Source organism: Marmota monax, unplaced genomic scaffold (assembly GCF_021218885.2).
Source record: "Marmota monax isolate L192 unplaced genomic scaffold, Marmota_monax_Labrador192_F-V1.1 WCK01_AAM20220418_F8-fsc00441, whole genome shotgun sequence".
Taxonomy (NCBI): Eukaryota; Metazoa; Chordata; class Mammalia; order Rodentia; family Sciuridae; genus Marmota; species Marmota monax.
In genome coordinates this window covers 176,491-192,116 of record NW_026694644.1, presented here as the reverse complement: position 1 = coordinate 192,116, position 15,626 = coordinate 176,491, and the positions used below count along the sequence as shown (strand labels likewise).

The window sequence follows — 15,626 nt, the reverse complement described above, 5'->3', positions numbered from 1 at the left end:
ACAAAAAGGAATTAAGAGATAAAAATTCATTAAAACTGTGGAACAAAACTGTAGAAAAACTAGAGGATTAAAACAATAGAAAGAACAATTATTTTACAAATGTTCCCTTAAATATCAAGCTTCATCTTAACATATGGACCCAGTCCTGCTGTACTTACTGAACATTAGTGAGGCAAACAGAGATATCCATGCAGAAAAAGATACTTCAAAGCATTGTTCATAGAATCTCTACTAGGATTCCTCTGTACCTCCTATTCAAATACCAACCAGTTTCATCATACTCTCTTTTTCTCTTAATATTTAATGACATATATATAGATATGGAATAAGTTTTTTTTTATGGGTAAGCATTTTAGGACCCTCCTTTTGTTCACATTACTCAGTTAAAGATGGTCTTCCTAAAGTCTTTATTTGATATTTAAATACCTGGAAAAAGATGATGGTGAGGAATGGTTCGCAAAGGCATTAGAACTAGTTTGAAAGAAAAAAGAAATAATATATTTACATTAATATTGTTGAGAAGCGGAGTCTATCACTAGGGTCATTAGAATACATGGCAAATATAAAAATTATTCAGTGGCGATTTGATGTGAGCTTTTTGTTTGTTTATGAACTAGATCATATTTATAATAAATAAAAATATGAAATAAAAAACAATGGATTTAACTTTGTAATATACCAAGTGTAAAATGTTTAATTATCATATATTGAACAATACAATTTTCTAAGCACTGTACTACATACTATTCATATATCAACCCCTTTCATCTTCTCCATGACCTGATGAGATATACATTATTTGTGTTTTTAATGTTGTTCTTCAAAAAGGAGAACAATAATCTAAGATGCCACATAAACTTACAAAAACACATATATCAAATTTTGTCTGTATAGTGGGGCACTATACTTTTATCACTATGCTTGGATGTTTTCTCATGAATATAAATGAAAGCTTAAAATTCTAAATTTTACATTCAGCTACCATCCAGATTTCTGGACATTCTGAAATGTCCTCCTTTGTGAATAAACTTCAAGAATATTCATAACTCAAAATTTTGAATTTATCATGATCATAGTTTTTATAAAAATATTGAAAATATAAATGATTTATTCCAGTTAAAATTACATTAATAATATAAAGGCATTTGCTTAGTAATAAAAATATAACAGTTTCCCATTATACAGGAGGATTATACAGTTTTCTATTTTACAGGCCCAAGACTCCCACTTTATGTCTGAAACCTCAATTAGCACCAAATCCATACATATCAACTTTCCCATAAATACATACACAAATTAAATGTCTTTTACATTTTTAACTAAACCCTTGTCACACATTATGTCTTCATATATTACAGTTAGAGACAGGGCAACAAAAACAGAACAAATTTACTTTTTCCTTTTCACAATTTCATAGATAGGTCATTCATTCTTACCCTAGATCTGAGTAACTTCAGCTAATGAAGGTTTTCCCTTCTTAAGTTTAGAATTTTCATATGAAGGAATAACTTTACTACTTCTTCTGGCATATCTAAACTGCAGGATCACTACTCTAGCATGCTCTGGTATTAAATAAAACAGGTATTACTTTGAACACAAGCACTGTGACACTAGGTCAGTTGATATGACAACCAGGACATCCACTTATAGGCAGAGCACAAAAACAGTATGGATTCCTGGAGGATGGTGTGATTCTGCCAGGGATGAGACAGAGAGGGAGGATGTGAAAGTCATCATGCTATTCATTACAGTGTGCAATTTATATTATGAATCATTTATTTCTGGAATTTTCCTTCCAATATTTCTTAAGTACAATTGACTACGAGCAACAGAAACCACAGAAAAAGGAGACTTCCATTCTATTTACTAATAAATCTACATAAAATACTATCCTGAAGGGAATAAGTTAAACAAATTCCTCTTTAAAATAAAAATGAAGACAACATTTCCATTCCTATCACCAGTTTTTTCCAACATAATGCAGCCCTCAACCAGAACAAAAGGTCAATAAAAACCTCATATGTAAAAAATATAAATGACAGTATTTGAGGAGGACATGATATTTTTCACATAAAACCTAAATAATTTATAGATATTATTAAAAATAGCAGAGTAAGAAAGTGACTCATCATATGATTAATATGCAGAAGTTGATTGATTATTGTAATATTTTATAATTTTTCTAATTTACCTTGATAATTTTCATGTGTGAAGACTGCTTTTTCATAAATTAATACTTCTTTAGCTTCTTTCTCTTTACTGTAATTATGGTATAATATTTCATTACTTTTAATCATGAATTTTCATGTTTCCAACTTGTAACTGATGTATTTAGACCACGGCAACTTAGAATAATTAGTCATATATTTATGATAAAATATGCTATCTTGCTAATTTTTATTTGATATATTTGTTCTTGCTACTTGATTCATTTTAATCTGCTTTGTCTGATATTCTTTTTCTGTTAACTATTAACTGTATTTTATAATTCTTCTTGTTGAGACTTTTTTGTAGATTACATAGAACTTACAATACACTTTTATTTTTTTATTAGTTGCTCAAAATATTACAATGATCTTGGTATATCATACATTTGATTCAAATGGGGTATGAATTCTCATTTTTCCACATGTACAGAATGCAGGATCACATTGGCTATATAGCCACATTTATACATACAGCCATACTAGTGTCTGTTGTATTCTGCTGCCCTTCCTATACAATATACTTTTAAATTAAATGATTTAACAATCAGATAATGTGTCTACTTCCCACTTAGTTGAAGAACCTGATAATTGATGATTGACAGGTCTTTCTTCTTTGTCTCTGCATCATGATATTCCATAGACTAAAAGCAACCATTATATTACACTTTTAAATCAATTATAGATAAGGAAAAAAAAAAAACATAAGTAGTAGATTATTGGGATAAAGGGTAGAACTGACCCAGTGGTACTAGACTAGGAACAGAGATTACAGACTGTGTTTCTGTAGTGTGTACTGTGTGTCCTTATCTCTGTCTCTCCAATAAACTCTTCCCTATTACTTGAGAGACTCCCTTGAAATTCTTCCTGTGAGATCAAAAGAATGGGTTGCTGTGAATTCCAGAGGTTGATTTGCCTTTGAGCATCTCCTTCTCTGCATACATGCAGACCATCCCAGAATTAGCTATAGAAACTGTTGTGTTACTTTGGTTTAAAAGTTTAATTTTCTCTATGATTAATGATTCCATGTATCTTAAGAACAATGCAGGTGTCTTTTATGAACATTCTTATTTTAACCTTTCAATTTTATATGCTATCAATATTATTATATTCAAAGTTTGAGTTAAAGATAGAAAATCTAAAAACACCAAAGGTTAATTAATCTTGTCATACTAAGACAGTGAATAAGGGGTAAAGCTTAAATGCTTAGTTTTATACTCTGAAAAACTACCCTTCTTTGCCAGTGTTAGTCTGGGTGCCCTTGGGGATAAAGATAGGAAAGTATGGGTCCTTCTGACCCCAGATGTCCCCACTTTGTATATATTTCTTTGTTTCATTTCTTGTATTAGTTTTTAAAAAGACTTTAATTTTTTAGATTTTTTTAAAAACAAAGTCATATGAGGGGTTTAGTTGAAAACATATTTAAATTAGATTTTATTTTTTCCCTAATAATAAAATACAAAATTTCATTTTCAAAATATTCCCTTCACATATTTAGACTTTGCCAAATGCCTGCAATGTTTTTATAGAAGACAAATTTAAATTTGGTATTTTTTTCTGTCTTATAGTAAGTTGCCAAATAATAATTTTCCCAATTCTTCTCTGCTCTAAGAACTTTATTTAATTACATCTCCCTTTTTATATATTCCTCCTTTGTTCTTCTGTGTAGAGAAACTCTAAAATAGATTGTAATTTTCATTTTTCATCTATACTCTAAAACTCCTGTAGCTGAATTATCATCCAACTCATACAATTCCCAATCTCTTCTTTCTTATGACAATTACTTAGTTTTCTTAGAGGTCACTTATTTTTGCTACCTATTAGAAATGTAGGTAGACACCTTTTACCAAAAGTTCTTCTTCTGCCTTCTCTAGGAACAATCTCAGAAGTCTTCTTTTCATGACAGAAATGATTGGTCATTGCCACATATTGTCATGATTTTTCACCATGGTTTTGAATATTGATTTAAAAACAAACCAATATTATTTGCATGTTTGCTTCACCTCCAAATTGGTTTTAGTTCACATGTTTTGCATATAAGTAATAAACATCTTTGGTTCCCAACTCAATAACTAATCATTTCTAACTGATTTTTTTTTTTCAATTTTATGATTCAGTTCCTTTGCTGTTTTAAAAAATTTATATCTGACCAATGAGTAATAAATAGTACCACTAGTAATGAATGGTCTGAATTTTCTAATTGATTTATCACTATTTCACAGTTTTGTTTTGTTTTCACCATTGGTGACTCAGGGAATTTGACATTTAAGAACTTCTTTAAACCAGATTCTGTTATAATAACTTCTAGCTTCTCGCTTCATTAAAATGGTGCTTGTGGACACTGGGAGAACACCTTGTCATTAATTGAAATTTTATGTTTAACTTGCAGATATTAGCTGTACCACTGCATAAAACATATTTACTATGAGATCTGGTAATAAAATCTGAATTTTAAGTTAAAAATATTAAAATTTTCTTTTTTTGCTTTTGATAATTCACTTTTCAGTATGGTGGTATCTCAATTGCTATGGACCAGATTCATTTTATACTTTCAATCTTACTTACGCCATCTCAGTATTACATAAAATTGACTAAATTCCAACACAATTTTGTACAATAGAATTAGTATTTTAAATATAAATCGCTTCAAAATTTCTGAATACTTGTTTTCTAATTAATAAAGTTATAATGATGTCATAATTAATCTGAGAGATAGATTTTAATTCTCTAACTTCACATCTAGCTCTGATTTCACATAATCCCTCCTTTTATTTTAGTTTTTTATTTAGCTATCATGATGGACACCAGACTTTTCTCATGGCATATTTCATCTCAGTATTTCTCAAAGTATAGATTAAGGGATTGAACATAGGGGCGATGATAGTGTAAAATAGTGCAAGCACTTTATCTTCAGCAAAAATGGTTGGAGGTCTAAGGTAAGAAAAGATTGCAGGTCCAAAAAATATAACTATCACAGTGATATGGGACCCACATGTCGAGAGGGCTTTATGTCTTCCCTCAGTTGAATGATGTCTTAATGTGAATAGTATCACTACATAAGAAACAAATAAAACCATAAATACCACTAACGTGACAAGTCCTGAATTGGCAAGCACAAGGACACCAATGATGTAGGTGTCAGTACAGGCAACTTTTAGCAAAGGAAAAATATCACAAAAGTAGTGATCAATTTCATTAGGACCACAGAAGGGCAATAGGATTGCAATAGAAAATTGGGGAAAGGAGTGGGCGGCCCCACCAACCCAAACAGCTAAAACTAAGAAATGGCACTTTTTTCTGTTCATGATAATCATGTAGTGGAGAGGTTTGCAGATGGCTACGTAACGATCAAAGGCCATGACTGTAAGGATTAGGACTTCAACCATTCCAAAGAAGTGCATGGCAAAGACCTGTAACATGCAGTTGCCATAGGAGATGGTTTTCTTCTTCACTAGTAGGTCACTAATGAATTTAGGAGTCACACAGGAGGTAAAGCAGACATCCATAAAAGACAGCTGGCTAAGGAAATAGTACATTGGTTGGTGATAAAGAGGGCTGCATCTAATGGAGATAAGAATCAGCAGGTTTCCCACCAAAAGGGCAGCATAACAGGTTAAGAAGAGGGCAAAGCAAAATATTTGTATGTTTTGATCAAAAGAAAGTCCCAACAGAATGAATTCAGAAATATTTCTCTGGTTCTCCATATATTTCAGTTTGGTATAAATCATAAGCACATGAGTTAAATATCTGAAAATAAAATAAATAAAAAATATTATAAGATGGATGGCATAATAAAAGTAATATAAAATTTACAAAAAATAGATTGTTACACATTGAAAAATACTATTAATTATTCCCAATATATAGAATTAAACTTTTAAAATTATGTCACTTATTTGGAAGTTGATTTGAAAAAGTCTTGTAATGAGAATAATAAAATTTTCAATGTTGCCAAAAATGCCTGGATATTTTGCCAGGCATGATGGTGCAGACCTGTAATCCCAGAGAATTGAGTGGCTGAGGCAGGAGGATTGCAAGTTCAAAGCCAGTCTTAGTAATATAGCAAGGTCACATGCAACTTAATGAGAACTGGTCTCAAAATAAAACACAAAAAAATAAATAGCTGAGGATGTGTCTCAGTGGTTGAGTGAATCAATGGTACCAGGAAAAAAAAAAGGATATTTGAAATGTGCCAGGTATGGTGGCACACATCTGTGACCCCAACAGCTCACATGCAGAGGAAAGAGAATCATAAGTTCAATGCCAACCTCTATAATTTAGTGAGATAGTCTTACATTAAATAAAAATAAAATAATAATAATTTAATAATAATAATAATAATAATAATAATAATAATAATAATAATGGCTTGAGGATGTGACTCAGATCTAGAGTGTCCCTACACTTTTGAATATATGTATCTTATCTACTGGTTTGACTGTTTCTGTCCAATGATTTGGAATGAATTCCTCAATTTTCTGTGAATTTATGCACAGAAATGCAGATTTATTTAAAATAAATCAGATTGAATTGTTTAATATGTGTAAAGGGTGATATTTCCTGTCTTGGAAAAAACACTAAAATTTAGGCATTTAAAACTAATATACTGTCTGATATATTAAAAAAGAATAATTGAAAACTGTACACTGAAATATAGAATGTAGTTTGGCTGAAATTGTGAAAAATAATAAGAAAATTCTTGCATTGTTCTACTTACATTTTTAGATCACATTTTTTTTAATTGAAATACAATTGGAATTCACTGGGGCAAAAAAGTAAAGAAATATAAAACAGAATGACCCAAGCATACGTGGATTGTTCATATTTTATGACTATTCCAGGAATTTCATCAGTTTCATATTCAAGTAGAAAAGAAAGTTTAGTAAAAGATGACTCAGGATCTAACTCTCAGACTACTATAAACATTCAGTGACATTTTTGTTTTTTATTTGTTACATTAAATGCTTTTGGTAATTCACTTTTCAGTATGGTGGTTAAAGATTCACAATTGTGAATGTTTTGTATGATGTTGAGAATTTATTTATGAGAGAATGTACTTTCAGGAGGTATTTTATTCCAGGATGCAGAATTAATTCACACTCAATGGGAATGCAAACTCTACAGCACATTAACTACCTTAATTGCATCTGATGTGGCCACTGTATCTGAGTCCTTCAAGTAACTATTTAGAAACAAAGGATGCTTTTGTAGCAAAGTTATTTAGAAGCCATCATTAGCTAGTGAGTTACAAGTTCAAACCTGTCTTTAGGAATATTTTTGATGATGACTAGCTCATCAGTACGGCACCAAAAATGAACAAATTGTGAAAAAATACTTAAATTTAATATTCAATTCTAATTTCATCAAGAAGAAAGATTTTAATGTGCTTCTATTCTGACTCATAGATTGCTGAAAACTTCTAAATATATGTTTGTTTTGCTATGTTTATTTTATAAAGCAAAAATAATTATCAGGCTCATAGTATTTGGAAATGAACAGGACTTAGGCTAAGTTTCATAAGCATTTCATTGGATGATTTTTCTCCCTATCTCATTCAACTAATGCTAAGGCTCTGTTTAAAAGATGTCATAATGTTCATTTGCAGTAGATTTACTTACCTATGATAAATTGCTTTAAAGATAATTGTTAAACAGGTAGGGTAGTGAACTACAAAAACTGTTTCTCAATATATCCAAATCTGTGTTTTTTCAATAAATAGACTTGATCAAGGGGATAAAAGTAATTTCTGAGGACCAGAAAATAATATTCTATAGATATTGGAGGCAGATAACTGGATGCCCACAGTTTGGAGTTGTGTCCTTTCTTTGCAAAAAGATTAATAAGGGTCATCATGTGGCACACTGTGAAAGGAAGTATTGTGAATGCTCATCTCCATAGAAAATGCTATGCTAGGTATCAGATTAGCAAATTATCCACAGGGCTTTCTGAATGTCTATGTGGACAATTCTTGCAGTTATATAAGCATGTTATCCAGCAGTCTTTATTCGATATCAATTTGAAATGAATTTCCTTCAGTTTCAGCAATATGTGCATCCCTTAAGTCAGAGATCTTTCGTCTACTACATCATTATAGATGTTCAACCCACAATAGCTGTTAAAATCCCATTCTCTATAATGAGGGGACACCACTATTATGGTCGATTACCTCTGTTAGTAGATTTTAACAGGTACATATTATTATAGTCATGAGAAGCAAATTTTTATCACAAAATCATGTGATAAAGTATTTCTTGGCCATATTTTCCAAGTTCTCTCATTAATAGTAAAAAAGAAGAAATATTATGTTTCCACTCCAAAATTTGCTGAAATGGTGGCAACAACTTAAAAGAGGAAGAAACATGAGGAATATTATACTAACTGGATGGTGAGTTGTTTTCTTTCAAATTGTTTTTATTTAGCAGTAACTCAGATTTTTGAATATTCAAATGTTTGATTTACATTTGCTTTTTATCTCTTTGAGTGTAGTTATTTGAAATTGACTTAGATGCTCAAATGTGAGTACTCTTGACAATATTTTATCTATGAATAATTAATCAACCAGTATAAACATAGACACTCTTCAAACTGCACTCTTAATAAATTTATTAAAGGTCTTTCTTTTCTATACATTAACAAATTTTTGTAAGGAACTGGGAAAGTAGAGCTAACTTTTATTTCTCCATATAATTTGTGAACCCTAAGATAATAGCTGACATGAATCATGAAGCCTCATATTTGACAATTATAAAATTGTTAAATTATTACCTAATTCAGAAATATGTTGAGGAATTCAAGAAATATTAAAAACTTTAATGTCATGTAAGTTCGCAACCACAATATGAATTTCCTTTTATTTTTTGTATTTTTCAAGTGATCAGTTATTAAAATTTTAATGTACAAATGAATATTTGGATTCAATTAAGAAACAAAAAATGAACTAGGGATGTAGGTCAGTGGTAAAGTGCTTGCCTAGCATGTTCAAAACCTTGGGTATGTCCATCCCTGGTTCAGGAGGGGAGAGAAAGCCAGCAGAACAATAAAGAAAATATCCTCAAATAAATTCAATGAAGGCAATCAGATTTAATACCATTTTTGCATTTCATTAATTAAAAGTATTATAATTACTCTGAGAGTTTGGTTAACATTGTACACCACTAACTTGAGATTTTTCATATACTATCAAAATACAATCAAGTGCTTACTTTATACCTTTGGTAGTATTGCATAAAATCGCTGCAATCCCTTTTGAATGTGCTCTCAGAACATAAGGAACATTTCGTTAGAGTTTCTATCATGAGTTCCAATTTTCTTCCAATGTTATCACGATGTTGAATGCTGTATAATAACTTACCTTAGCAGAATCATATGAATGTAGTCCATTTCAGGAAGACAAGTGTCTTAAAAATAAGGAAATCACTCATCACTAGAGATGTTCCAACATTCACTGGGTTGGTCTTTGATAAGAATATGGAAGAAGGTATATAAGCATCAGAATGAGACTTATGAAGTTCATTTGCAGTTTTAAGATTTCATTAAATTGATGTGACTCCTTATTCACAACTGGAATTCTGCTTGTGAATTATGTAATATTAAAAATAAAATTTGCAAGAGCATTTTGCATTAATCAAATTCTTATTCAATAATAAAAATTATAGTCTTAAGAATGAAATTTAATGAAATGAATAAAGTAATGTATCTCCAAAAGCATTTGTATAGATAATTCATAGAAAACCAGGTCTAAAGAACAGTCACATCAGTTTTCACTTTCAAAGAACTCCAACCTGAGATACTCAGTTTAACTCTTCTTTGTATGTAAATTTGAAATAAAACCCCCAGATTTACCAACCAGCATTTCAAACACACATGTCAAGTTTCTAAAATTATTTTGGAATCTTGACATATTTTAGGAGTTTTATATTGTATAAGGTAATTGGAACTTACTTAATCATTAATTAAGTGTGCAAGAAGTAAATCCTCAATCAAAAAACGAAGTATTTGAAACATTACATCCAAAGAAAGTGATCTTTTAAGTCATCGGAGTAATTTATTTCGTTAGTTTTCTTGAAGAAAACTTGGTTCAGAAGAGCATAACATAAACCTACATGACAAGTATTAATACATCTTTGAAAACTCTAAATCCTCAAAGGCATTTCTAAAAAGGTCTTCAACATGTGAAACTGTCTAACATGAAGTCCCTGGTACCTCTGAGAATTATCTTGCTATAAAGTCTTTTTTTTTTCTTTTTTTTAATCCTAATTCCCTGGAGGCACCAAAATGTTCCAGTCAGACAGTGCAGTTCAGGAAATATCACTTGCTCTGAGCTCAACTAGCCATTGAAAGAATGAGGAAAATAATACAGCATGGAATAGAATTAAATAAGTTTTTCACAAAAGTTTGAGATGAAGTACAAAGAGAAAAAAGGCATTTACAATCCAAATATGGGTAATTATCAAAGGAAATTTTTATAACTAGTGTAGATGAGTGAAAAAATTCATGGCCAGTGAGATCAGGACTACCAGCAGGTTGTCAACAGAACTAACTTTGATGAAATAAATAGTTGGAGAATGGAAGACAGACGAAAAGCCCCCAAATAAGCATTTTGTAACCCTTACACATGTGATGGTAGAAATGGTGTCAAATTGAGAACATAATGAAAATATCAGAATAAATCAGCACTCAATGTGCAGATATTTGTATGCTACATACGTAGCTGAGTCCATTTGTACTACTATTTATACAAGGCTATCCATATAGCTCAAGGATTTATTTGCTGCATATGGACTCTCAGTTGTCCCATCAATATTGGTTAAACAGACTCTCTTTTGTCACCTGAAGTGTGTACAGACCTTTGTTGAGAATTAGTTGAACACAGATGTACCAATCTGTGTTTGGAATTTCTAATCTGTTCATTGGTCTACCCACCTGAATTTATGAAAATACCACACTACTTGATTCTTGTAGTTTTATACTATATTTCTAAATCATGTAGTATAAGTTCTTAAATTTCACTCTATGAAGTTGTGTGAAATAATCCATATTTAGCATTTCAATGTAATTTTAGAATTGTCTTCTAAAATTAAAAAAAAAATGTCTACTCATTTTACATAGGGAATGCTTCGAGATTACCATAAAGAGGAATAGAGCAGATGTCTTAATGTGTAGCCACCATCTCATTGATCCATGTGGAATTTCCCCATACTTGTTAAAAATCTCTAATTTTTGTCAGTGAAGTCCTATAGTCTATGTAACTTTCTTATTCTTGCAGTTATGTTAATTTCTAAGTATTTCATATAATTATAATGTTACTATATATTAAAGTTTTAAAGGTCATTTTCTGATAGTTGTTTATAAAATAATAATTTTTTTTAATGAACTGATATTCTGAAATCTCAATATAAGCACCCTTTACTACTACTACTATTAATTACAATGAAAAGCCATCCATAATTGAACAGATTAGATAAAACTGTTTTCAAGTACAGATGATATAACAATGTACAGAAATATAAATATGAAAGAGCTACAATAAAGCATAAGTACCACAGAAATGCTGAACTTGCAGAATTTAGTCAGATGTGATATCTTATGTATTGCTTTCCACTTTTTGTATAATTTATACTATTTTTCTTTTAAGTTTTGGTAGAATTTGTTAGAGAAGCTAACTGGAGGGGAAAGAGTGGATTTCATTTGTGAAGATGAGAAACAAAAAAATTCATGTTCTTTAAGACATAAAAGGATATTAAAAAGTAGGTATGTTTAATTTTATTGAGTGTTAGGAAATTATAACATTCAAGGAATTTATCCATTCTATCTTAGTTGTTGAATTTATTGCCCTTCATGTTTCATGGGGAATCATATGTGCCAAAACCATGAAGCATATTGTCATTTTCCTCAAGGTGCAATAAAATAATTCAGGACATGAACCAAATTGTATGTTAAGTTTATGCCCCCAAACTAATAAACTAATATTAATTACTATTGTTAATAGTGCAAGAGATTATATCAGCCTTTCATAACTATATCATCTTTTATTTTGGATGTTAATTTCAATATAGATATATCATTAAAAGAAAGTCACAACTTATTTGTACAGGGTTCTGGATCAGAACTCAGATGAAAATTTATATGGTTAAAATTTGCCAAGGTTATACAGCTAGCAAGTAACAGGTTAGATGCACCCATTTAGCCATGGAGGATACATATACTATCAGAGGTGAGTGCTGAAACTCTCCATGGAAAGGACAGAATAATACCGCACATCTCATGCACACCCCAGTATTGAGGGGAATGTCAAACAGGCATAATCTCCTGTACTATTTCAGTTGTTTTCTTGACTCACCATTCTTCTCCAATGCTTATACTTGAGTCTCAGAAGTTCCACCTGCCTCTGAAGTAACTCCATATTTCTACTTAAAATCATGGAGACTGTTCTTGTGTAACTGGTTTGACAAAAAGTACAATAATTAAGACTTATATTCCCTTCACTCTTGCAGTGAATCTAACTGCCTTTATTATAAAAGAGAAGTTTAAAACACTCAAAATAAATGTTTCTTAAAATTAGAGATTTTTTTTTACTTTCTATTTAAGTTCAATTTGAAGCAATACTAAAATATTTGATAAAATATAGAACAGATTTAAGAATGGTGTGACTTACTTCTTCAAGAGAATACATCAGGAAGAATCCATTAATATAAAAATATATTTTTTACAAAAATGCTGATCATAATCATATGTATGTCAATAATTCTCTACTCAGATGATCATAACTTTTATCCATAAATTTAAAATTTCTCTCTTTGTTTTGGCAAGCACAACTTTTTTTTTTTTGCAACTACATATTTTCCAAGAGCTGAAGCCTATACATTTTTAAGGATTGAACACTGGGAAATATGAAGTTCCTCTCCTTAGAAATCTTCATTGTACAATTTATGGGCTTTGAGCTGTATCTTGCTTCATTGTTAAACACGTATTTTCTCCTCACACTTTTCTCTCTTCCTTTGTAACTAGTGCAGTCTCTCATCAGCCTACCATCTATTCTATTTCTGGACATATGTAAACCTTTCATTCCCAGTTTGCCTCTTTAAGCTGCATTATTCTATACCTTTTTCCATTCTTATTTCCTGTGAAATCTCTGTATTTACCTGGGGAGATACTGGAATTTTGATAATTATAATTGAATGTAGATATTCATGTAAATTTTGAATGATAGTTTTATTTATAACACACACATATTTTAATTCTTGAAGCTTTTATCATTATATACTGACTGGGACCTACAGTACAATATTAAATTAAATAGAAATGATAACAGAGGCCTTTGGCTTGCTTTTATTAAGTGGAATATTTTTCATCTCTCAATATTAAAAGTTATATTGTTTCTTCATTTTTATATAACCTATACCAGACATAACAATTTCATCTGCCAAGAATTTATATAGATTTTTAAAATATCTGAGAGATAATTACATAGATTCTCTCCTTTTATATATGGGAACATACTAACAAACAATAGATTGCATTCTCAGTAAACAAATATGAGTTATGATGAGATGACTTCATACATTGATAGATTATTTTTTTCTAATAATGTGTTTAGAATTTACTTCAATATTCATGTATGAGATTGAATTTCAAACTCTAATTTGCTTTTGATGATAAGATTATACTATTTTTATTAAATGAATTGAATTTCCACCTTTATTTTGTGAATACAATTTTGTGGAATTAGAATAGTCATTTCCCAGAATGCTTAGTAAAGTTTTCCTTTAAAAGTTTCTAGTCAGAGTGTTTTATAATAAAGAACTGATTAATTTTATTCTAAATGGACAGAGCCATTCTTGTTTTCTTTCAATTATTGGTTCATATTTTTCATATAGATTTTAATTTATATTTTATTTACAATTTCATTGATCTATTTTCAGTATGATTTCTTATATCATATTCCTGTACATCTTTAATGTCCACCTTAAATCCTTAACACCACACTTTGTGTATTTGTAACTGTCCTTAATTTTGTATTAATCTGAATATTTTCATTAATTCTACTTGTTTTTTCAAACATAAATTCATTAATTTCTTTCATGATACACATTGTTTCTGAAGAGCACATGAATACAGAATTTTTCACATTTTATAATGTTTAGGGTTATATAGAGTATACTTTGCATAATTTCCTAGAAAAAGTTAGAGTAGCCCTTCATAATCACACACGTGAATTTTCTACAACAAAATACATGAATATTCACATACAGAGAGATGCATACATTTTGTAAGTAGCATTAGTTTATTTCAATAATTTGTTCCCATCAACAAGAATATAATGATTTTCAGACAGTTTTTTTTTCTTAATTTCAAAATGGCCAACAAGAAATTGTACACAAATGAGAAACTGCTAGTTTGTTCATATTTTAAATTGAAAAGTAACATTAGATGTTTCTCTTCCACATGTTCATCATTCATTTGTTCCTTGGTTCTGTACAATCTGTAACATTTATTATCTTCTGCCTTTGTATGCTGAATTTAATTTGATATTTTTAGCTTTGATTTTCCAATGTAGCCACTTAATGCTTTAATTTTTTCTTTAGATGATCAGTTACTTTATTCATTTTATTGCACAAGCATAAATCACACTCTTGAGTTTTGAAGAATGGAACATTTCCCTGTACTTGCCATCCAGATCATGACAGGGCATATCAGCAGTCACCCAGAGGTTACCTTCCTCCAGGTTCCAGAAGTAACCACTATCTTGATTTATGTTAGCATATATCAGTTTTACCTATTTTTCACTTTATATAAATGCAGTTATATGATATCTACTCTTTCTATCAGTCTCTTATTAATCAGCATATATGTGTAATTTATCATGTGCAGCTATGTTCCTTCATGCAATGTTCCAGAGTAGTTAATTGTTGGTTGTACCAGTTTCCATTCTGTCTGTAGTGCTTCCTAGTTGATCCACGTTCTCTTCCCCAACCACATGCGCTACTTTTCTGATGAGGACATTTCTAACTATTAGTTTATAAACCAATAGGATAGGAGGAAAGACATTTAATTAAATACTCAAAATTAAAAGTCACATAAAGAGGACTTAAGGCAAGTATGTGGAAGTAGAGGAAAAGCAACATTAAAAAATATTATATTGCCCAACAAGGAAAGGTTGGAGAAAATGCTGGAAAGACTTAATTTTGACTCAATTATTGCATGTACTGTATATAAACCTTTAAAAATTGGTATATATATATATATATATATATATATATATAGAGAGAGAGAGAGAGAGAGAGAGAGAGAGAGAGAGAAAGAGAGAGAGTATATATATTTAAGGGTACAGTGCAGTGTGATAATTTCACATATACATGCAATATATGATGACTGATGACTTAGCATATCCAATACCTTGAACATTTATTATCAAATCGTCTC

At 30.3% G+C, this 15,626-nt stretch overlaps 1 protein-coding gene across 1 annotated transcript; it reads right to left on the bottom strand.

Moving 5' to 3' along the window:
• Window positions 1-4,996: 4,996 nt before the first annotated feature.
• LOC124078341 (olfactory receptor 4P4-like) lies at window positions 4,997-5,908 on the bottom strand. The gene has a single exon (XM_046423093.1). The coding sequence runs from the start codon at window positions 5,906-5,908 to the stop codon at window positions 4,997-4,999; it is 912 nt and encodes a 303-aa protein (XP_046279049.1).
• Window positions 5,909-15,626: the final 9,718 nt, after the last annotated feature.

What these genes read in the sequence shown, in the direction of transcription:
- LOC124078341 (XM_046423093.1), bottom strand. Translation starts at nt 5,908, where the DNA reads ATGGAGAACCAGAGAAATATTTCTGAATTCATTCTGTTGGGACTTTCT.